The following is a 23286-nucleotide window of genomic DNA, read 5'->3' as shown; positions in this document are numbered from 1 at the left end:
TCCCTTCCTTCTCTCTCTCTCTCTCTCTCTCTCTCTCTCTCTCTCTCTCTCTCTCTCTCTCATTTAAATTCCAAATGGGTCAAAAATTTATTTGTAAAAAATAAAATTATAAGAATACTTGGAATTCCTTTATGGATCTCAAAATGGTTTTTTACTTTATTCAAGATCTAAGAGCCATAAAAAAGTATTTATTAACTCAAATACATTTTTTAAATTTCATGGGATAATATCATAAGCAAAGTCTAAATACAAACAACAAATTGGGTTTTAAGGCAGAACCTTACAACTCACATCAAAAACAGCTCATCTTCTGTGTATTTAAAGAGCTCCCAGATATAAAAACAAAAATAGAACCAACCAATGCTAGAAGAATGGTCGAAGTCAATGAAACGACAGTTCATAGAAAAGGAAACACAATGACTCTTAAACATATTACAAAATGTCCAACTTCACTCAGAATAAGAGAAAGAATAATTGAAAGGTTGCGAGGTAATTCAATGAGGAAAAGATATCTTTTCAACAAAAAAGTGCTGGATAATTGGATATCTACATGGGGGGGGGGGGACCTCTATCTTTTATCTCATAACATACACAAAAAGTAACTCAAAATTACCTAATAGCTGAATCTATAAACTTTTAGAAGAAAACAGGAGAAAATCTTCAAGACCGTAAAATGAGCAGACTTCCAAGACAAGACATAAAACTTCTAACCATCAAAATATTATAGATTGAACTTCATCCAAATTAAAAACTGCTGTTTGTCAAGTTAAAGCATCAAGAACAAAGGCAAGCTGAGAGAAAATATTCCAAATATACACATCTGCTAAAAGACTTGTCGTCAGAGAGTATACTAAGAACTCTTAAAACTAGTACTCATACTATACCAATAAAATAATCCAACTTTTAAGTGGAAAAAATATCGGGACACTTCACAAGACATGTGCCCAATAAGCACATAGGAATGAGGCTCAGGGTTGGCACCACCACTGTGGAATTGGTTTGGCACTTTCTTGACCCAGAAATTCTCCTCCTAAGTATTTACTCAAATGAAACCATATGTCCATCAAATAACACACTATGTTGGCATGGCTATGAGAAAAACACACTCTCAATCACTGATGAGGAGAGTTTAAATTTAAATAAACTCCAAAGAGGGTGTTTGGGCATTTATCTTACCTAATAATCCTACCTAATAATAGACAAACATGTAAATTGACCATACTTCCACTATGCTCACCAGCCAATCAGGAGAGTATGCAAATTAACCCAACAAAGATGGCGGTTAATTTGCATACATAGGCACAAAGTGGAGAGGAGCAAAGACTGAAGAAGACTGAAGAAGGCTCCGGCAGGCAGAGCGAAGACTGAAGGCTCCGGCCAGAGCGAAGGCCTGGGTCCCGGGTGCCGGAAGAAAACTCGTGCCGGCAGCCAGGGGAAGGGAAGGCCTATTGCATGAATCTCTTCGTGCAACAGGCCTCTAGTTAAATTATAAATGCTTTGACCTAGCAATTTCCCTCCTAGGATTTTATGCTACTGATAAACACAGTTTAAGTGGCATATTTAAAAGTTATTACTGCAACATTGTTTGAAATAGCAAAACTCAAAACATAATCTAAATGCAAGATAAGTTAAATAGTGATACATTTATACAATGAAATCATATATAACTACAAAACCGAATGGGGACTATCTATGTGCTAATATGGGATAAACCTCAAGGTTTAATGTGAACAAAGCAACATGTGTTTGTTATGTTTCAACTTGTGTAAAAAAAAAAAACACAGAGGATACATATTTGGATTTTCTTATATATACATTTAAAAAAAAATACTTCTGGAAGAATAACCAAGAAACTAATACAAGAGTGCCTGTTAGGAGGAAGATGTAGGAAACATGGATGGAGTCAGGAGTATGAAGGACAATTTCATGGTATGCCTTTTTAATCTTTTAAACCAGGGGTCCTCAAACTTTTTAAACAGGGGGCCAGTTCACTGTCCCTCAGACCGTTGGAGGGCCGGACCATAGTTAAAAAAAAAACAACTATGAACAAATTCCTATGCACACTGCACATATCTTATTTTGAAGTAAAAAAACAAAACTTCAAAAAAAGGCTCTCCTAACTTCAAAAAAAAAGGCCCTACTAACTACAAAATAAAAAAAAAAATAGACCTCCTAACTTCAAAAAAAAATAAACCCTAACTTGTTCTTACCTTGGTCCTCAGGCAGGAGCAGGCTCTGCACAGGCAAGCTCCTGACTCGTCCAATCACACCCTGACTCGTCAGATCACACCCGGGACTGAGAGGAGGAGCCGAGAGACAGAGAGAAGGAGGGGAGTCGGAGAGTGCGGCACACATTCCACACATGCGCACTGTGGGCCCGGGACAAGTCGGCTGCTAAGCAACAGGCAGCGGTGGCAAAAACACCCGGTGGGCCGGATAAATGTTTTCAGCGGGCCGCATGTGGCCACGGGCAGTAGTTTGAGGACCCCTGTTTTAAACATTTTGATCCATGTGACTGTACTAGCTATTCAAAATTTAAATATTTAAAAAGTAACATCAAAATAATATATTATATATTAACATGTAAACACAGCATAACTATTGTAATATATGGGCAGTGTCTGGTCCATCAGAGGGACAGTCTTGGCACACAGTAACAGTTATTGTTTTTATTCCCACTCATACTTCAGGTTCTAGTCCCCTAAATCGGAGGTGCCCAGTTGCTTCTCCTGTCCATGCCCTCACAGGGGCTTTCCCTTCTGCCCCATGTTTTCCCCCACTTCTCCTCTCCTCACCCACGTAGCAGCAAGTCTCAGGCAACACCTCTTCAAGAACCCTTCTCTGATTGACACCTCCTCCCTCCCACACCCTGACCGTTAGGAACCCCTCATTCTCCCGTGGGGACTGCAAGGTCTGCTCAGTCCTCTGAAAGTCAGGGACTCTGAACCGGACTGCTGGCCTCACCAGAGTAGCAAACAGTTCCAAATGGGGGATACTGGCTGGCAGAGGACTTCCTCCTCACCACACAGGCAACTGCAACTTTCAGTTTCCCCTAAACGTTATGTTGGTCCTCCCCCGCCCAGAGCCTGAGGAGTTTCTGTTTCCTTTAGTGTTCACAGGAAAGTGCCTGGGCTGCCCCTTGTAACACTTGGTGAGTCACCCGTAGCCGTGGAGGGAACAGAGGCAGGTCTCTCACACATGAAGCTCATGGTTCCACCAGGAGGGCAGGCACTGGTGCAAGGAGCTGACTCAGACCGTGGGGAAGGGGCATAATGAGCCCCCCAAAGTGAAGGGGAAGCCCAAGTGAGAGCAGGAGGACAATGCCCCATTAGGCCTCAGAGAGGTGAGAGTGTGGCTGGCTGGGATGAGTGGTAAGGCTCTAGGGCAGGGCAGGGACAGCAGGCTGAGGCTCTGGCCCTCGGGGGAGGGGCTCTGGAGCTGCGACCTGGCCCGGCGGGTGTGCAGTCTGTGCCGGGAGGACATACAAGAGGAGGGGCAAAGCCTGATGCCAAGGAAGCTGGAGAGGGTCCTGAGGGAGGCTGGTGCCACAGGCTGCTCCTCAGGGGGAGGGCTCAGAGTTCTGTGGGGGTTTCCTCACAAGCCCCTTCAGGAAGTGAGAGTCATTTCTCTATCGTCCATTCTTTCTTTTCTTTTTCTTTCTTTCTTCTTCTTTTTCTTTTTCTTTTTTTAGATTCATTTCTGAGGAATGGAGAAGTCAAAGGGTCCCCGTTTGGGCTGGAACACTGAAGCGGAAAGCCAGGCCACCGAAGTGTAACAGCAGGGGAAGCTGAGAGCAGCCCTGAAACCTCTCCTGAATGTGGTGACTCCACCCTGTTTCGGGACCAGCTCTGGCACACGCATACCCCCTCTCCCCTGGCACACCTACTGACTCTCAAGAGGAACAGAGTGCCCACTCCTGCCCCAGGGCTTTGAGATCCCTCAGCAGAAAGGAGATCTGTGGGTGATTTAGAGCATCATGAGGGCTTGTGTCAGCCTTCAGGGCTCTGGTCCCTGGCTGCAGACACTAGGGACATTGGGGACCATCCATCCCCAAACCCCACTGCTCTCCAGTACATGGTAAACACATTTGTTTGAGTTTTCGAACCTCTGCTAAGAACCACAGGAAGGGTAGGGCTCCCCTTCATGCTGCCCTAGGCCCCAGCCTGGCCCATCAGGCATGCAAGACAGAGCTGTTGGACAAGTCAGAGAGTCAGAGTCAAGAGGTCTCATGCCCTGGCCAGAGAAGCAGGACCCACTCTTTCTCACCTCACCCCACTGGCCTGGATCAGAATTGTAATCTGGAAGTTGGGACCTGCCTGACCCCCAGATTCCTCCAGCAGTGACCTCTCCTTGGTGGCCACCTCCTCCTCCATCCCCCAACCTCTCTGATCCCCCCCCCACCTTGTCCCAAACACACATACACACACACTCTGGAGCTGGGAGCCTGAGCCACATGCTTTGCTCCCTCATACTGGGGTCAAATCAGCTGCTGCCAGGCTGTTTCTGTGGGCCCTGCCTCTCCAGTCAGCCAGCCAGCACCACAGAGCAGGCCTGGCTCTCCTGTCATGGTGCTGTGTACCGACCTCAGGGTGGTTATTCAGCAGGGGATTGTGATGAGCAAAGGCTTGTCCAGAGAGCCACTGTGGGTCAGAGGGCCCTGACTCAGCCTCGCCCTGCTGCCAGTGTCTCCCAGCCTCCATTCATTGGCAACTGACTGGGCCTGAACCTTCTCAGGGCCTCAGTAATCTGAGGTGTAGTGCCAATGCCTCTTCCTCCAAGATGCCCCTCTGGCTTGGTGCCAGGCTTAGGCTGGGCTGTGGATGGTCAGCCAAGGCTACCTCAGGGCCCTAAGAACAGCCTCCAGTTTCATGGCCATTGCTAGGTTGCCCTTCAGCTTGAGTAGGGGGATAGACATGCAATGGGGAAAAGACGATTAGCATGTCCCACTGAGTGGAGTAGAAAGTAGTGATTAAGCATTCAGGTTCTATTACCCTGGGTTCAAATCCTATTGGCTATGTAATTGCTCAGAGCCTCAGTTTCCAAACTGGGGAATGGGAATGATGATACAACCTAAATGATAGGCACACAGTGAGAAGTAGGTGAGCTAATGAGCAAAAAGTGCTCAGCACAAAGCCTGGCACACAGTAGGCCTACAGCATGTGCAGGGTTCTTGGTACAGGAAGCTTGGCTATGTGAGTTGTCCTGCTGATGAGCACAGGGGAGGGAGACAGGTCTGGATAATCTTCGTCTGCAAATGGTGCCTGAGCCCCTGATTGCTGTGGGTTCACTCTAAACTGCTGACAGGAGCAGGGGTCATCTAAAGCAGGCCTGGGGCCCAGCCAGCAGGGCTCAGTGGGTGAGTGTCTACCAGGAGTTCACGTTCGATTCCTGGTCAGGGCACATGCCTGGATTGTGGACTCAATCCCCAGAGTGGGGTGTGAAGGAGGCAGTGGATCAATGATTCTCTCTCATCATTGATGTTTCTATTTCTTTCTCCCTCTCTCTTCCTCTCTGAAATCAATAAAAATACACTTTTAAAAAAAGATAAAAATGGACCCAGGGTGGAGGGCAGGGGCTACAAGCAATCTTGGTGGCAAGGAGGGGGCAGGGAGGGCACTTGCACCTATAGTTAGGTCCAGGGAGTAGATGCTCTGGGTGTCACTGGGAAGGACCACACTGAACTGGTAGCAGGCCCGAACTTGGCTGACCAGGTGGGGCTGCAGAGTAGTCAGCAGTCCCTCGGCCAGGCTGCTTCAAGCTGGGCCTAGCACCACCGTGAGGGGCAGGCAACTCAACTCTGCTCACCATCTCCAAGATGTCTGGTGGGGGTAGTCCACAAGGCTGGGGAAGTGGCAGAGAGGGGAGGTCAATTTGCTGCCAAGGTCAGGATCACTGTGGCCTCCATACCTTTGCAATAGTTCCCTCTTACCCCCACTTCAGGTCTGTGTTCAACTCACTACTCAGCTAAGAAGTCACTCTTAAGTTTTCATCCTTAACTCCCAACCCTATTTCTAAGCTATTCCAGTCTGAATGTAGATCTCTTTTCTACCATGGCCTCCACGCACTTAGAGACACCTAGGCTCTTCCCACTGCCTTAGTTCTAGTCAGCTCCAGAATCGGAGCGGCCTGAAAAGACAGGCAGAGAATGGACTGCATAAAGGTGCTTGCTTAAGGGAGCAAGTAGCAAAGCTCAGCCTGTGCTGGACACCAAGCTGAGTGCCCTGCTGAGCCCCCCACCCTTTGCAGGAGGCTCCTCACCTGGCCCCGGGGCAGGGTACCTCCTGCCAGTGAGTAAACGCCCCTCCCCAGAAATGGAGAGCCAGCTGCTGGAGGGGACTGTCCAGCTGGGCCCAGCGGACTGTCCTGTGGTGGCTGTAGCACAGCCTCCACTGCCAGCTCCACGTGGTCCACCTCAAGCCCCCGGGCCCTGGTCACGTTGTTGCTCTCCAGTTGGAGGACAGTGTGGGGATAAATGGAACTCATTCAGCACACCGTCCTGGAGCACCTTCTTTGGGCAGGCTCACGAGGCACCCCCTTGACAAGTTTCTGCTTGGGAACATGGGCACAGGACAATACAATCCAGCTGTGTGCTACTGGCAGTAAGCAGCCAGGAGAGGACCAGGGAGGACATGGGGCAGTGAATTATACAGGTGAAGGGCAGAATGTGCACAAGCTCGGACAGGAGAGGCTGGAGCATTCTGGAATTGTGAGTTCCCTTTAGTTAAACACTCAAGTGTGGGCTGGGAGGCTGGAGACAGCTGAGGGGATCAGAGGTAGCTGTTCCTGCTCACCTGGATTTATTCTGAGGCACAAGGAGCCCCAGAGAGGCGTTTAGCAGGGCGTTGACAGAGCAGACTTGCTTGTTGGAAAGATTCTCTTGGCTGCCATGTGGACACTGGGTTGGAGGGGGCTGAGGGTGAAGGCACAGAGACCAAAGTAGAACGTGGTTTCAAATTGCCAACAGAAATGATGTGGATCTGGTATCAGGCAGACAGGTGGCTGTGGAGCCAAGATATATCCAAGAAGGAGCACAATTCTGTAAACTATGTGAAGCTACAGCAAGATACTAGAGAAAGAGAACTACTGGGCTAGTCAGCTGCCCAGATGTGTGACGACAGAGAAAGCAGTGAGGAGGAGTCAGGTTTGTGGGAAGCCACAGCTTGCCAATACTGTCATGAGCGTGCACAAAGGAACGCAGGAGGCCGATGGACCTTGAGAGTTAGCAGGGCTGACGCTAGCAACCGATTGTTCGTGTGGAGATTGCGGTGGCTCGAAGCAATCTCCTGACCTGACAGCCTCCAAGTAAATGTTTACTGGACCCTACTGTTCTTTACTGATCTTTGAGACGGTCTGTCTGCTACTTGTTTGCCGTGCTTTACTGAGGGCAAGATGTGTATCTAAAACTGAACAAAAAGCAGACGGGACCCAGTCTCGGTGTGTCTCTTCAAGAAAGAGGGTCCACCTGCCCCCAATGCCTTCTAAATTCATGTTTTATTGTATAGCATTTTCATTTGTGTGTCACCCCTCCTTCAGATCCTGAACCTCGTCACAAAGGTCGCAGCAAGGTCTCTGGTGTGGATCATGAGTGTGGGTATTCGTCTAGAAGGGCACACAGCAGGCAACGCAGAATTGGGAGTAGGTAGGGGAGGGATGATAACTTTTTTTTAATACATTAAGCTTTAATGTGTATGGCACAGCCAGCTGCCCAATAGGCAGTTGGATAAATGGGTCCAGGGTGCAGGAGAGAGTAGGACTAGCACAGAGTGGTGTAAATAATTAGTGTCCAGAGGTAGCAAGGGCCCTAGGTAAATGAGCCTTTCCCAGGAGGTCATAGAAAAAAAAAAACATTGACAGAAACCTGGAAACTGAAGGGCAGGAGTAACAAGGGTGACCAGGAAGAAAAAAGGAAGCTGGGGTGCAGAGTAATGGGAGCCCAGGGAAGCAGATGACTGATCTAGAGTAAAAGAAGGATGGGTGCACAGAGTCAAAGTCTGACACCGGGTGAAGCAGAGGAAGGACTGAAAAGTGCCCTCTGCATTAGCAAGTGGGAGTTCACTGTGACGACTGTCTTAGGAGCCTATGGGAAGCCAAGACGAAGAACAGGAGGAAAGGAAGGAAAGGAGAGAGAGGCAGAAAGGCAAGAAGAGAGGATGAATGGATAAAGTGAGCCAGGTTTTGGGCCAGAGCATTTTTGGTGCAAGGATGAACCTCAGACAGAGGAAGCAGATGCTTCCAACATGGCAGGAAAAATAGCACAGCCCTGGCTGGTGTGGCTCAGTTGGTTGGAGAATCATTCTGTACAATGAAAGATGATGGGTTCAATTCCCGATCAGGGCACATACCCAGGTGGGAAGCAACCAATTGATGTTTCTCTCTTCTCTCTAAAATCAATGGAAACATCCTTGGGTGAAGATTAAAAAACAAAAAAGCACAGATGTCGATGATTTTGAAGGGTGATGCTGGAGGAAGATGAAAGAGTTCTTGTCCTAGACTTTTTTCTCCTGAGGTTTAGGAGGCAAGGCCTGCTGCAGAAAGTGACAGGTGAGGGTGGGAGGCTGGGCCAAGGCACTGAGGGGTAAAACAGCTGGCCTGGAGCAGCTAAGGAGAGTCTAGCAAGTAAGAGGTGGGGAATGTTTAATCCTTCCAGATGAAGTGTAGGCGAAAAGGAGAGTGAGAATGAGAAATGTATACCTGAACCAGGGCTTAGGGGGGTGTGCAGGCTTTCCTGAGATTTCATTTTAACCAGAGGCACTGATCCCACTTTACCAGCAGCCAACTGTGTCTTGGAAATGGGCCGTAAATGATTCTAACATCTTGGTGTGAGACTGACTCCCCCCAGACTGCCTCTCTCAGTTTTCTGCACAGCAAAAAGAAAAAAAAATTTTTGTAAAGAGGATAGTTTAAGAAACCTCTGGGACAACAACAAGCATAAAATATTTGCATTATAGGGGTTCCCAAAGGAAAAGAGAAAGAGTAAGAAATTGAAAACCTATTTGAAGAAATAATGATTAAAGTTTCCTGACCTGGCAAAGGAAATAGGCATACAAATCCAGGAAGGGCACAGTCCCAAACAAGATGAACCCAAAGAGGCCCACACCAAGACACATCACATTAAAATGCCAAAGGTAAAAGACAAAAAGAGAATCTTAAAAGCACCAAAAGAAAAGCTCCTAAAAGGGAGCTCCCAGAAGATAATCAGCTGATTTCTCAACAAAAACTTTGCAGGCCAGGAGGGATTTAGCACAAAATATTCGAAGTGATTAAAAGTAAGTACCTACAACCAAGATTATTCTACCCAGCAGGACTATCATTTAGAATCAAAGGAGAGAGAAAGTGTTTCTAAGACAAGAAAAAGCCAAAGGAATTCATCACCACCAAACCAGTATTATTTGAAGAAAGGTTAAAGGGAATTCTTTAAGTGCCACAACCTTCACGGCAGGGTTCAGGATCTGAAAGAGGGGCCGACGCACAAATGAAAATACTTTACAAGAAATATGAATTTAGAAGGCATTGGGGGCCAGGTGGAGACCTATTTCTTGAAGAGGCACACCGAAACCTGGCCTGGTCCGCTATTTATTTACTTGAATACACATTTGCCCTTAAACAATGCATACAGGCATATCAAAGGTAAAATTTGGTAAAAAGTAAAAGGATTATCAGGTTAGGGAATTGCCTTGAGGCACCACTATCTCAACACTTAGTGCTTAGCATCAGCCCTGCTAATGCCCAAGGTCCATTGGTCTTCTGCATTCCTTGGTGCACTGACAGTATTGGCAAGTGGTGGCTTCCTGAATTTAAGAAGAAGAAGAAAAAAGATAAAATATATGAATAATAAAATGGCAATAACTATATACCTATCAATAATCACTTTAAATGTAATTGATTAAATGATCCAATCAAAAGACATAGGGTGGCTGAATAGATAAGAAAACAAGACCCATGCATATGGTGCCTACAAAAGACCCACTTCAGATACAAAGACACACACAGACTGAAAGGGATGAAAAAAGATATTTCATACCAAAGAAACAACAAAAAGCTGGGATTGATATATTAGAGATATACAGACTAGATAGACTTTAAAACAACAAAGACAAAAAGAGACATTTCATAATGATAAAGGGGTCAATCCAGTAAGAAGATATAACCCTTGCAAACATTTACACACCCAATGTGGGAACCCCTAAATATCTAAAGCAAATATTGGCAGACATAAAGAGAGAGAGGTCTACAGTAGTACAGTCATCATAAGGGACTTTAATACCCCATTGACATCAATGGATTGATCTTCCAGACAGAAAACCAACAAGAAAATAATAGCTTTATATGATATATCAGACCAAATGGACTTAATGGGTATTTTAAGAATATTTCACCCCAAAGAAGCAGAATTACATGCTTTTCAAATGTACATGGAACATTTTCAAGGATAGACCATGTGCTGGGCCACAAAACAACTCTCAATAAATTTAATAAGATTTAAATCATAGCAAGTATCTTCTCTAAACACAATGGTATGAAACTAGAAATCAATTAGAAGAAAACTGAAATATACACAAACACATGGAGGCTAAATAACATGTTATTATACAATAAATGGATTAACAATGAGATCAAGAAAGAAATAAAAATATATCTGGAGACAAATAAAATTAAAAACACAACACTCCAAAAATCTATGGGACAAAGCCAATGAAGTTCTAAGAGGAAAATCATAGCAATACAGGCCTACCTTGAGAAACAAGAAAAATCTCAAATAAACAATCTAACCTTCCACCTAAAAAAATTAGAAAAAGTTAAATAAAGTTGATAAAACTTTAACCAGGCTCATCAAGAAAAAAGGCAAGAGAACCCAATAAATAAAATCAGAAATAAAAGAGAAGTAACAACTGACATCACAGAAATACAAATGATTATAAGAAAATTATGAACAACTACATGCCAACAAATTGGACAACTTAGAGGAAATGTATAAATTCCTAGAAACATACAATCTCCCAAGGCTAAATCAACAAGAAACAGATATTGTGAACAGATCAATAACTACTAACAAAATCAAATCAGTAATAAAAATAAATAAAATAAAATAAAAAACTCCTAACAAACAAAAGTCCAGGACTGGATGGCTTCATAGGTGAATTTTACCAAACATTCAAAGAAGAATTAACACCTCTCCTTCTCAAACTATGCCAAAAGAAGGTTCCCAAACTCATTTTATGAGGCCAGCATTACCCTAATACAAAAGCCAAAGACAGAACAAAAAAGTTATAGACCAATACCCTGATGAAAATAGAAATAGAAAATCCTTAATAAAATATTAACAAATCAAAGTCAGCAGTATATTAAAAAGATTGTATACCATGATCAAGTCTGATTTATTCCTGGGAACCAAAACTGGTTCAATATCTGCAAATCAATTAACATGATACACTACATAAATAAAATGAAGGATAAAAATCATATGATCATATTAATAGATGTAGAAAAAGTACATGACAACATCCATTTATGATAAAAGACCTCAGCAAAATGGGAATCGAGGAAACATCTCAGTATAATAAAGGCCATATCTAACAAACTCACAGCTAACATCATACTCTTTAAGGAAAAGCTAAAAGCATTCTCTAATAAGACTATCACCACTTTTATTCAATACTAGAGGCCCAGTGCATGATATTCGTGTACTGGGGAGAAGGGGGTTCCCTCAGCCCAGCCTGCACCCTCTTGCAGTCTGAGACCTCTGTGGGGCAAGTGGGCCTAAGCCAGCAGTTGGACATCCCCCGAGGGGTCCTCAGTGCTGTCACAGAGGCAGGAGAGGCTCCCGCTACTGCCGCTGCGCTCACCAGCTGTGAGCCTGGCTTCTGGCTGAGTGGTGCTCCCCCTGTGGGAGTGCACTGACCACCTGGGGGCAGCTTCTGTGTTGAGTATCTGCCCTCTGGTGGCCAGTGCACGTCATAGTGACTGGTCATTCCGCTGTTTGGTCGATTTGCATATTAGCCTTTTATTATATAGGACTAAGGGCCCAATACATGAATTTGTGCACCTTGAAAGAAACTGTGGGCTGCGAGGCTGTGGCAGGCACAGGGGCGGGTCTCAGCCCACCTCCATGCCCCCACCTGGTCCCTCCCGCTGTGGCCCCCTGGTCCCCTGTCTGCCAGCAGCCCTGCTCCTGCCACCGCCACTGACAGTGCTGAGCGATCAGAGCCAGCACCAGGCGCTGGCAGCAGGTGCAAGTGGCGGCTCTGGTGCTGGCAGTGGGTACGAGCGGGGCCTGTGCCATCTGCAGGTGTGAGTGCCAGGTGGGACCGTGGCACGTGGGAGCAAAGAATTTTCAGTAACCACTAGAGGCTCACCCTAATGACAATGACCCGCACCCCACCTTGGTCTGGCGTCCCCACTCACCTGCTCCACCATTCCACTGCGGTTGTCACCCGCCATGTTCCGCGCTCTGCCGCCTGCTGCCAATACCCGCCATGTTCCATGCGTGCCCCCTGGTGGTCAGCACACGTCATAACAACTGGTTGTGCAGTTGTTCGGTTCTTCTGTCGTTCGGTCAATTTGCATATTAGGGATATCTATCTATCTATCTATCTATCTATCCATCCATATATATATATGGTATTGGAAGTCAACACAACAATCAGATAAGAAGGAAGGATGGAAGGAAGGAAGGAAGGAAGGAAGGGAGGAAGGAAGGAAGGAAGGAAGGAAGGGCATCCAAATTGGAAAGGGAAAAGTAAAACTGTCATTATTTGCAGATGATAAGATGTAACAAAAAACACAGGTTCCACCCAAAAGCCAAACTTGTGAGACAGGCCAAGCTTGGCGCAAAAGGAAAGAGGTTTTATCCAGGAGCTAGAACTGGGGTGGGCAAACTTTTTGACTCGAGGGCCACAATGGGTTCTTAAACTGGACCGGAGGGCCGGAACAAAAGCATGGATGGAGTGTTTGTGTGAACTAATATAAATTCAAAGTAAACATCATTACATAAAAGGGTACGGTCTTTTTTTTTTTTTAGTTTTATTCATTTCAAACGGGCTGGATCCGGCCCGCGGGCAGTAGTTTGCCCACGGCTGTGCTAGAACCTGGGAGAGTGGTGGACTCCAGTCTCAAAGACCATCTCTTCCTGCTCAAGCCCAGAGTTCTTACAGGGATAGGGAGGGGAGGGCTTTTTTCTATCCAATTATCTTGCTAGCTTTCAGCACTGGGGCCCTGTTCATTCATCTTTCTAGCTTTTTGGCAGCTTGGTAATTTTCAGTAAGAACCTCCCCCAGAGCCATCATAGCCAATGGGGGAGATTCTTGGTGCTCCCTGACTGTCTATGTAGTGGGGAGAGTGCTGCAGGATCCACCACCAGGAAGCCTAGAGATGCTATAGCTCTCAGTCCACCTCCCTATCGGTTGGAGTCTGCAGGGCACCCCTGGATTTCCATGGCAGTGTCCTTTACACAGCCCTGGCCTAGCCCATCTCTCTGAAGTGGCCAGCCAGGCTCTGATTGATGGCTGCCTACCATAACAATGGTACTATATAGAGAACCTATATAAGATTCCCCCCCTCCCGCCCCAAAAAAACCCTATTAGAATAAGTGAATTCAGTAAAGTCGCAGGATACAAAACTGATATTCAGGCATTGGTTACATTTTAATAAACCAATAATAAACTATCAAAAAGAGAAATTAAGAAAATCCTAGCCCTAACTTGTTTAGCTTAGTGGATAGAGTGTTGGCCTGTGGACTGAAGGGTCCTGGGTTCGATTCCAGCCAAGGACACATGCTTGAGTTGTGGGCTCAATCTCCAGTGGAGGGCATGCAGGAGGCAGCCTATAAGTGATTCTCTCTCACCATTGATGTTCCTATCTCTCTCTTCCTCTCTGAAAATCAATAAAAATATATTTAAAAAAGAAAATCACATTTACAATTGCATCAGAAAGAATAAAATACCTAGGAATAAATTTAACCAAGGAAGGTAAAAGACCTGTACTTGGAGTACTATGACATTGAAAAAAGAAACTGAATAAGATATAAATAAATGGAAGCATATACTGTGCTCATGGATAGGAAGAATTAACATGGTTAAAATGTCTATACTACCCCAAATAATCTAGAGATTCAATGCAATTCTTATCAGAATACCAAAGGCATGTTTCACATAATTAGAACAAAACAAAAAGATAACCTATTGAATGGGAGAAGATAATTGCCAGTGATACATCCAATAAGGAGTTAATACCCAAAATACATAAGAAACTCATACATACAACTTGACACCAAACACACACACACACACACACACACAAAACAATCCAATTAAAAAATGGGCAGAGGACCTGAATAGATAATTTCTCCAAAGAAGACACAAATATATGAAACGATGGTCAAAGTCACTAATAAAGAAATGCAAATGAAAACCACAATAAGATATCACCTGTCAAAATGGCTATTATCAATAAATCAACAAACAAGTTGATGAGGATGTCCAGAAAAGGGAACCCTGTGCACTGTTGCTGGGTATGCAGATTGGTGCACCTGTTACCTAACTCAAGGAGTTCACCACTTGGGGGGCATTGATTATCCTTAGTTTTATTTACTTACAGCAAGTAAAGGAGACAGGAGATTCACATCCAAAGCTCTATCTCCCCAATTGGAGGCTTAGCCATTGATTATATATACTACTAGTGGCCTGGTACATGGATTCATGCACATTGAAAGAAAATTAATTAGAAGAAATATTGTAATATCACTATTTACCCTTTGTCTATAATAGAAGTGTCAGAGATGAAAGAAAATTAGTAAGGAGAAACTAAGATGGCGGCATAGATAAACACCGGGAAATAGTCGCCCCACACAACAATTGAAAATTAGCCCAAAGGACGGAGCAAACATCGTCCAAAACAACAGGAAGGCTGACTGAGTGTAATTTCTACAACTAGAAGAAAAGAAAAGCACGCTGAGAGCCAGAGGAGCTGCGGAGGCTGAGTGCAGAGGTACGGCGGCGGCTCGCGCGCGCGGAAAGGGGGTGGTACCTGAGGACGCGGCTGTCTTTTTGAATCACAAGCTCCCGACTGCTCTGATCTCCGGCTCCGGGAAGTCTCTGGGGACCCAGGTCTCATACGGGGAGAGGCTGCTCTCTCAGGCGGCAGCGGGCGAACTTGGGGGCAGATTTCCCTCGGAGGTGCTTGCAGCCATTGCCGGGACACTGAGACGCGCGACTCCGGGCGCGGAGAATCAGCCATTGCTTCTTTCTATGCCCTTTGACTCCCTGAGACCCCGCCCCACCCGGGCTGCGGCAGAGGCTTTTGCATGTGAATGCCCCAGAACTTTGCAACCTGATAATTACCTAACTGCAGCCTGGCCAGCCAGACCCGGAACTTCCAAGAGAAGGCCCAAGGCCCCGCAGCGGCTTGCATTGCTTCACAGCTGAGCCTCTTCGTAGTTCCTGCTGTGTGGCCTCAGGCAGGGGCTGAATTAGCACCTCCTTAGATCCAGGAGCCACTGTACCCAGTGGTCAGAGGGGGTCCATTCTCCCACTTCAGACACAGCTGCTTCCCACAGCCAGTTGGCCTGGAGGTCAATTCCTCCCAGTGATCCTACAACAAGCGAGGCACCAAGAGTGCACCAAGAGTGTCCACCCCAGGTAACTGGGGAGGCTGAGCCACTGGGCCCTACAGGACACCTGGCGCACAGGCCACTCTATCAACACAGGGAAGCAGCCAAAATGCGGAGACAAAGAAACAGGTCACAATTGGCAGAAACGGAGGAGGCCAGACAACTGGATATAGAGTTCAAGGCCACGTTTATAAGGTTTGTCAAGAATTTTATGGAAACCGCCGATAAATTTAATGAATCCCTCAAGGAGTATGGTGAGACCATGGAGGTCATGAAAAAGGACCAATTAGAAATTATGCATACACTGACTGAAATAAAGAATACTTTACAGAGCTCCAACAGCAGACAAGAGGATCCCAAGAATCAAGTCAAAGATTTGAAATGCAAAGAAACAAAAAATACCCAACCGAAAAAGAAAAAAGAAAAGAGATTAAAAAAATATGAAGATAGTGTAAGGAACCTCTGGGACAACTTCAAGCGTACCAACATCAGAATTATAGGGGTACCAGAAGGAGAGAGAGGGCAAGATATTGAAAACCTTTTTGAAGAAATAATGACAGAAAACTTCCCCCACCTGGTGAAAGAAATGGACCTACAAGTCCAGGAAGCGCAGAGAACCCCAAACAAAAGGAATCCAAAGAGGACCACACCAAGACACATCATAATTAAAATGCCAAGAGCAAAAGATAAAGAGAGAATCTTAAAAGCAGCAAGAGAAAGACAGTCAGTTACCTACAAGGGAGTACCCATCCGACTGTCAGCTGATTTCTCAACAGAAACCATGCAGGCCAGAAGAGAGTGGCAAGAAATATTCAAAGAGATGAATAGCAAGAACCTGCAACCAAGATTACTTTATCCAGCAAAGCTATCATTCAGAATGGAAGGTCAGATAAAGAGCTTCACGGATAAGAAAAAGCTAAAGGAGTTCATCACCACCAAACCAGCATTATATGAAATGCTGAAAGGTATTCTTTAAGAAGAGGAAGAAGAAAAAGGAACTCTTACCATTTGCCACAGCATGGATGGAACTGGAGAGCGGATAAATACCACAAGATCTCACTTATTTGTGGAATATAATGAACAACATAAACTGATGAACAAGGACTGATCCAGAGATGGAGAGGCATTGATTGGACTGTCGGGCCTTGGAGGGAAGGTAGGGGAGGGTGGGGGCAAGGGGGAAAGATCAACCAAAGGACTTATATGCAAGCATATAGGCCTAACCAATGGACACGGACAACGGGGGGGTGAGGGGGTGAGCGGGGAGAGGGGGGGTAGAGGGTACACATATGTAATATCTTAATCAATAAAAAATATTTAAAAAAAAGAAAAAAAAAGAAAATTAGTAAAATGTACTAGTATATGAAAATAATGTATAAACTGATCAATAAATAAACAATAACAACATGATATAACAACAAAGGCATGATATAAAAACAAAAAATTATATTAAAACAAAAACAACAGTGATAAAAAAATGACTGGTAAATTGATTAAACTTATTCTAATATCTCCCTGTATACCACATTAAGAGTAAAAATACTTTGAGTGCTTGACTAATTTCCCTTGTGATGAAGTACTTACTAGTACAGCTTTAACTTAAACGTCACACGCTCTTTGAACTAGAGAGAAAGCAATATATAGCTGACCATGTCTGAAAATGTGTTCAAGTAGGAATACTCCTACTATGTCTAGAGTTTGTCCTTGTGATTTATTAATTCATTGCAAATGTTGGCATCATGGGAAACTATCTTTGAATTAATTTAAATGGGAGGCCAGTGTCAGACAGGGACAAATCCTTGGAATCAGAACAACCTCTCTTTCTGCAGATCCTGTTAATACTTCAACTTTGATTATGTTAGGTTGCAATCTTTTGATAATAAATCTAGTACCATTACAAAGACTGCATTTATTATTAATATTTCTCATTAACATTATGATTGCACCTACTTTCAATTTTAATTTATGACATGGCATTCCTGAAGGAGTAATACTATTAAGAAATTCACTGGGGAAATTTTCCTTTTCGGCATCATCAATTGAATTGATGGAATCATCACTCAAATAGGTGTGAAAATCTCCATCCAGTGTATCCAAAATTTCTTCATTTAATTTATGAACATGCTCATTTTGGGGACAAAGAATCACGTGTTTAGATATGTTTTTAATAGTATCTATAGATTTACTAGTCCCCAAGGTAGCTTCAATAATAGATCCATTACAAATCATTTCAACAAAAGCAGCCAAATTCACAATTGACAATGACAGATGGAAACATACGCATGCAATTGGCGCCAGCGAGAGCTTTATATGTATCGCGCATGCACGAGTCAACATTTATTTCTAAATTGCCAGTGTGTGTCATATGTACTGGCCGGGTGGTTGGTCAGTTGGACGGTCGGCCACTTAGCCTTTTATATAGATAGATTTGGTTAATTAAATGTTGATTTCTTGTTTGCAGTAGGCTACACTTAGTATGGTAGGGTTCTTGTCAAGCACATTCTGTGTACAGCTGCTTCTGCAAAATATTGTGCTACATTTTAACACTTAGCAAGATCGACATTTAGTAAGAACACCCAGACCTTGAGACCCTTGTCCTATATAACATAGCCACTATGTAAAACAGTATGGAGATTCCTCAAAAAACTAAAAATAGAACTACTCTATAACCCAGCAATCCCAGTTCTGGGTGTCTGAAGAAATCCAACACACAAATTCAAACTGTTATATACATATCTATGTTCATTGCAGCATTATTTACAATAGCTATAGTATGGAAGTAACTTAAGTGTCCATTAATAGGTAAATAGACAATGAAGTGCTACATACATACTCATAGTCCCACCCATACCACTGGCTCTTCAAAAGTTGTCACACTCTTCATGCATAGGGTAGACTGATGCCTAAAGGGATCTGCTGCTTTGCTCAGTGTCCCGCGGGCAAAGGGAGGCCCAGGTGCCAGCCACTGAATTCTGCCCTGTGAAGTGCTGCCTACCAAGAGCTGGTTGCTGATCTTGAGCTTTTCCATCTGGATTGCCTGCAGAGGCCTCTTGAGCAGGGCCTTGGTCATGGCATTCTGGGCTATGGCTGTGTTCTGGTCCTTCACAGTCATCACTGACAATACTGGAGCCCTAAACTGGACATTGGCCCCCACAGACAGCACACCCCATTCTTAGACTGGGGGCAGGGGGCATGAAAGAGGAGACTTTCAAGGGGCTGAAGCTGCAGGGAGATCAGGCCCACTGAGACCACCCAGCTTGATCCACCTACCTGGTCACTAGAGCCTCATGGACAAAATGGTGTCCTCAAGTATATGGGGTTAGGTATTTGGAGCAAGAATGGGCTCCCAGCCTCTAGCCTCGATTTTCTGCTCTCCTCCCTATCCCCTCCTCCTACCTCTGATGGCTCCTCATAGGCCAAGTTACTGGCACCCAGGATACACTCTGCACAGCTCCCATTCTCTCTGTCCAGGAGAGCCAAGAAGCCCCTCACCTTGCAGGGAGGGACATTGAAAGCTCGTGTCCTCAGATCCACCCTCTGAAAGAAGTCAATGAAGGCAGGAGGAAAACCATGCCAGGCTCTTGAGGGGTAAGGATCCAGCCCAATAGAAACACGATCATCTGATCATAGGTGGGCACAATCTGTTCACAATGGCAAAGGAAGGGTTGAGTGTGGTAAGCCCAGATTGGCACTGATGTCTGCCCAGGGCCCTCCCTCATCTCTCCCCCCCTTGCCCTGGGCAATGTCAGGTATCCTTAAACTGTGTTTACATGAGAAAACCAAGGCTCTGAGGGGTTAAGTGACTTGCTCAAAAATCACAGTCCCCAACTGAAATAGGCAAGATCTGAATGCAGCTCTGAATGACTCCAGAAGCCATGCTCTCCACTACCACACTGTATTAACTTGATCCTCAGAGAAACTTTTCTTTTCTGTGGTCTGAAGCCAGATGTGACTCAAACCAGAAAACTGTCTGTCCTTGAATTAGTTAGGATCAAATTCTGGGCTGCTCCACCAGCAACCCTAAGCAAAGGGCTTTGCCAACTTCAGGTGCTGGAGTCCTCAAAGAAGTAAATATATCCACATTGAGAAATGAAGGCCCAGAGAGGCAAAGTGACTTGCCCAAGGTCACAGTATTTGCTTCAATGGCAGCTTTAGGACTTTCTAAGGACTTCCTTCCAGACTACACCAAACTCAAAGTCTTTCTAGAAAAGTTGGCCATGGCCTAGGGCTGCACAAAGAGCCAGGCCTGCTTGGCTTCCACTTCACTGTGGCTTTCAGGCGTGATCCTCAACTGCAGTTCATCCCTTTCCCACCTGCAGATACCCCCTGTGGAAACAAGGCCTAAATTCCTTTCACTCGTTATCTCTGGGGCCAATTTTAGTGTTTTCCAGTTCCAATTTAGCCTAATCCAAAGGCAGGCAGGTTTGGCAAAGATATCAGTATGCACCTTAACACTATTGTCCAGAACCCAGGACTTGGGAGTTTGGTTCCTGTATAACTTTGGACAAATATGAGCCTCAGTTTCCTCAACTGAAAGATGTGTCCTGGCCCAGCCCATTTCACAGAAGTGATAATATACTTAAGGGAAGGAGACAGAGGACAAAAAGTTCATCCATCAATGCTCAGTATGACCCAACCACCCTGGGGCGCTCCAGGGCAAACCATCCAGAAATGGGGAAGGTGACCAGCAGCAAACCCCAGGAAACTGATGAGACTGTGGCAGAGGCAGGAAGACCAGGTGTGTGATACATCTGAGGCAAGAGCACAAAGCCAGTCAAGGAACACCAATTGGCAGGCCGGACAGCTGCAGGCACAGTGAACATGGTCAAGTGTACCTTTTGCCCACCTCCCTTCCTTCTCAGAGCTCTGTCTGCCTCCTTGCCTAATACTCCCATATCTTTGGGTAGGTCCTAATTAAGGATTGTTCCCTCTTCCCACACATCAAAACTAATCTCTCCCAAGTCCAGCCTTCACAAGGCTTTCTCTCCTGGACAACGGTCATTGGATCGGAGAAGCAAAACCATGTGATGCCCTCCTTATTGGGCTGAGCAGGAATCAATCTTCTTGTCTAATTTATTTTAACTTGGTACAGAGCCAGGAGTGGATGGGAATCTGAAAACACAGGTTGGGTTGGACTGAATGCTGCTGGCATAACCCATCCCTCCTCTATCATAAGCCCCAAAGGTGTGCTTTCAAGGAGTCCTTTTGCCTAAAGGGATAAGGAATTAACGGCTCACCAATCAATAAGAGCCATAGGTGAGGACTAAGATGTTCTTTCCTAGCTCACAATTCTTTACCCCCTAAGGGCCGTCAAATACATGCTTTAGTTGAAGAGCTTCGGGTGGGAGGTGGGGAGAGAGGAACTAGGAAATGAGGCTCACCTCATGGCCCCTGCAGAAAAGGAACCCTTGGATGGGGCAGCTGTCATTACAGGAAGGTTAGTGAGGGACCAAATCCTTCAGTGTTTGGTTGTCAGGCTGAGGAATGTGAGATCTGAAATGTGGGATTCAAGGCTTTGGAGCAAGACAGGGCCGGAGTTGACACACAGGCAGCTGAGGGCCTTTTTTGGCCTGTGTCCCTCCACCAGGAAACAGAGAGGTGCTCACGCTCAGGGAATCTAGAGGTGCGAGGGGGCAGAGGGGATTCTGCCACTTCTTGGCAGCCAAGTGCCCTTGGCGAGCAGATGATCTTCTATGCCTAGACCTTGGTTTCTTTCTCGTCAAAATGGGACCTTGAAACCTCAGCCGAGGCCTAACGGGCTGAGCCTAGGAGGAGTGAGGTGTATGGGGCGGGCGGAGGGAGGCTCCTTGGACGACGAGAACTGAGGCTGCAGCCCCGAAGCCCCAGAAGGGTGGATCGGCGCCAGCATCCCAGCGTCCGGTACAGGCCCCTCTCCACGTAGGGTTTCCCCTCGCTCCCTCCTCTTTGGGAGCGACTACGCCAGACCAGCCGACTTCTGACAGGCACAGAGCTCGGGCCTGGGGATGCCGGCCGGGTCCCCCGGGTCCCTCTGCGCTGGACGGCCACTCACCAGCCCCCGGCCCCACGCCGCCCCGCTCCCGGAACAAGCGGCCCTCTGGGAGCCCAGGAAGCCGAAGTCCGACTGCGGGAACGAGTCCACGTCCCCCAAGGGCAGCGCCGGGTACCCACACCTGAGGGGCAGGGTTCCAAACAGCCAGCGCCGGAAGTGGTCTGCCGGCCTCCGCCCCGCGCCTCCCGGCTTCTCGGGAGTCGCACAGCGCCACCTGCGCTAGGAGGACCGAACTGCGGACGCGGGGCTGGGAGGAAAGGTGGGCCTTGCCTCCTCCTGCTTGCTACCCCTCGGCTTTGGAAAAGGATCAGGAGGGACGCTGGCTTTGAAAGGGATTTTTCAGGAGCCGAATCTTATTCAGAATCAAGGAAATTGTACCGTTCCCTCTCCAAACTCAAATACTGGGGTGTGTATGCCGGGAAGGGAGTGGAGGCTTATCTGGAATTAACGTTTCTCCAGGGCATAATCAGCAAATTACTCCACTTTGTGTACCCACAGCCCAACAAGCAGGATCTGGCACAGAGTGGATCTCAGTACTTATTTGTTGACTAGCTCACTGTGGTTAAAGTGGAGCGGGAGAACCTGAACTTTGGCACAAGAACAGAAAAATTTCATGTGCGGACCTCAGGAAGGAGGAGTTAGCACACAGTTATGATGGGGCAGACCCTCCAAAGCATCTAGAAGTGAGATTCTCAGTCCTTAAGTCCAGAAAGAGCATATCTCTTGATCCAGTCACCCAGAGGTAACTTGTCTCTTCATGGTTTGAGAAAACCCAAATGCAAATGGGGAGTTTATTCTGAGAAGCATTAACTTCTAATAGGGCATTGAGGCAAGCTGTCTTCCAAAATGAACAGAGATTAATAAAATTTTCCTTGTCACAGCCACATGCTAGTTGCCTCCTTATGCCCCTCAGCCCCTCAGCAATAGCCCAGTTCCAGGTCCCTTCTGCGGATAGCTGCTCACCATCTTTGGTTTTTCTAGTTTGATGGCCTGATTCTAAAACCCTAGGGGCACTGATGGGGTTGGAAGGTAGGGCAGGCTCCTGAAGCCTCTCCCACTTCCCTTCCATACATGCCTTCAGACTACAAGCCTTTACAAGAGCAAAGCCCTGTCACCACCCCTCCTATTCTGTTCCAAGCTGGAACAGCATAGAATGGGTACACAGTGGTTGGGATGGTTTGAAGGTTAGAGCTAAGGGTACTGGCTCAGGGAGGCTTACCTGGAGTTGTACTTTCTCCCCTCACCAACTGGGGGTCTGGCACACTTCTCTGCTGGCCCTCTTCATACCCTGTCACCAGCTTCCCCCATCCCCCACTGCCTAAAATTTACCAGCCTTTCCAGCTGTGAGCCAAGGCATCATCCTGTTCTCCTCATCTGCACTCAGTGCCCTCCCAGTGTCTCTGACTCAAGTCCCCCTTGCATCCCACAGCCACTATCCTAGATCAGGCCACCTGCCCCTAGGTTGTCAAAGTGACTTTCCTACCATGCACAGTGAATCACATTGTTTCTAGGTACCAAACTGACTCTACAGTTCACAAAACTGACCCATCTCCTTATCTATGATCTTGCCCCAGTCCTTCCTGGGCTGACATTGCTCATGGGTCCCCTCTTAAATCCTGTTTCAAACCTTCATGCCTTTGCACGCACTATT

General features: G+C 46.1%; 1 protein-coding gene across 1 annotated transcript; it reads right to left on the bottom strand.

Moving 5' to 3' along the window:
- Positions 1 to 4834: 4834 nt before the first annotated feature.
- Positions 4835 to 22920, bottom strand: STOML1 (stomatin like 1; the record flags this gene model as incomplete). The annotated part of the gene is given in 14 exon segments (XM_081101727.1): positions 4835 to 4894; positions 5622 to 5745; positions 5747 to 5841; positions 6279 to 6345; positions 6347 to 6450; positions 18600 to 18769; positions 18772 to 18781; positions 19097 to 19158; positions 19161 to 19245; positions 20245 to 20296; positions 20298 to 20355; positions 21636 to 21665; positions 21668 to 21756; positions 22880 to 22920. Coding segments are annotated over 14 exon segments (1047 nt in total).
- Between the last annotated feature and the right edge of the window lie 366 nt (positions 22921 to 23286).

Source organism: Myotis nattereri (genome assembly GCF_964212035.1).
Source record: "Myotis nattereri genome assembly, chromosome: 1".
NCBI classification, from domain to species: Eukaryota; Metazoa; Chordata; class Mammalia; order Chiroptera; family Vespertilionidae; genus Myotis; species Myotis nattereri.
This window is presented reverse-complemented; position numbering and strand designations above follow the sequence as displayed.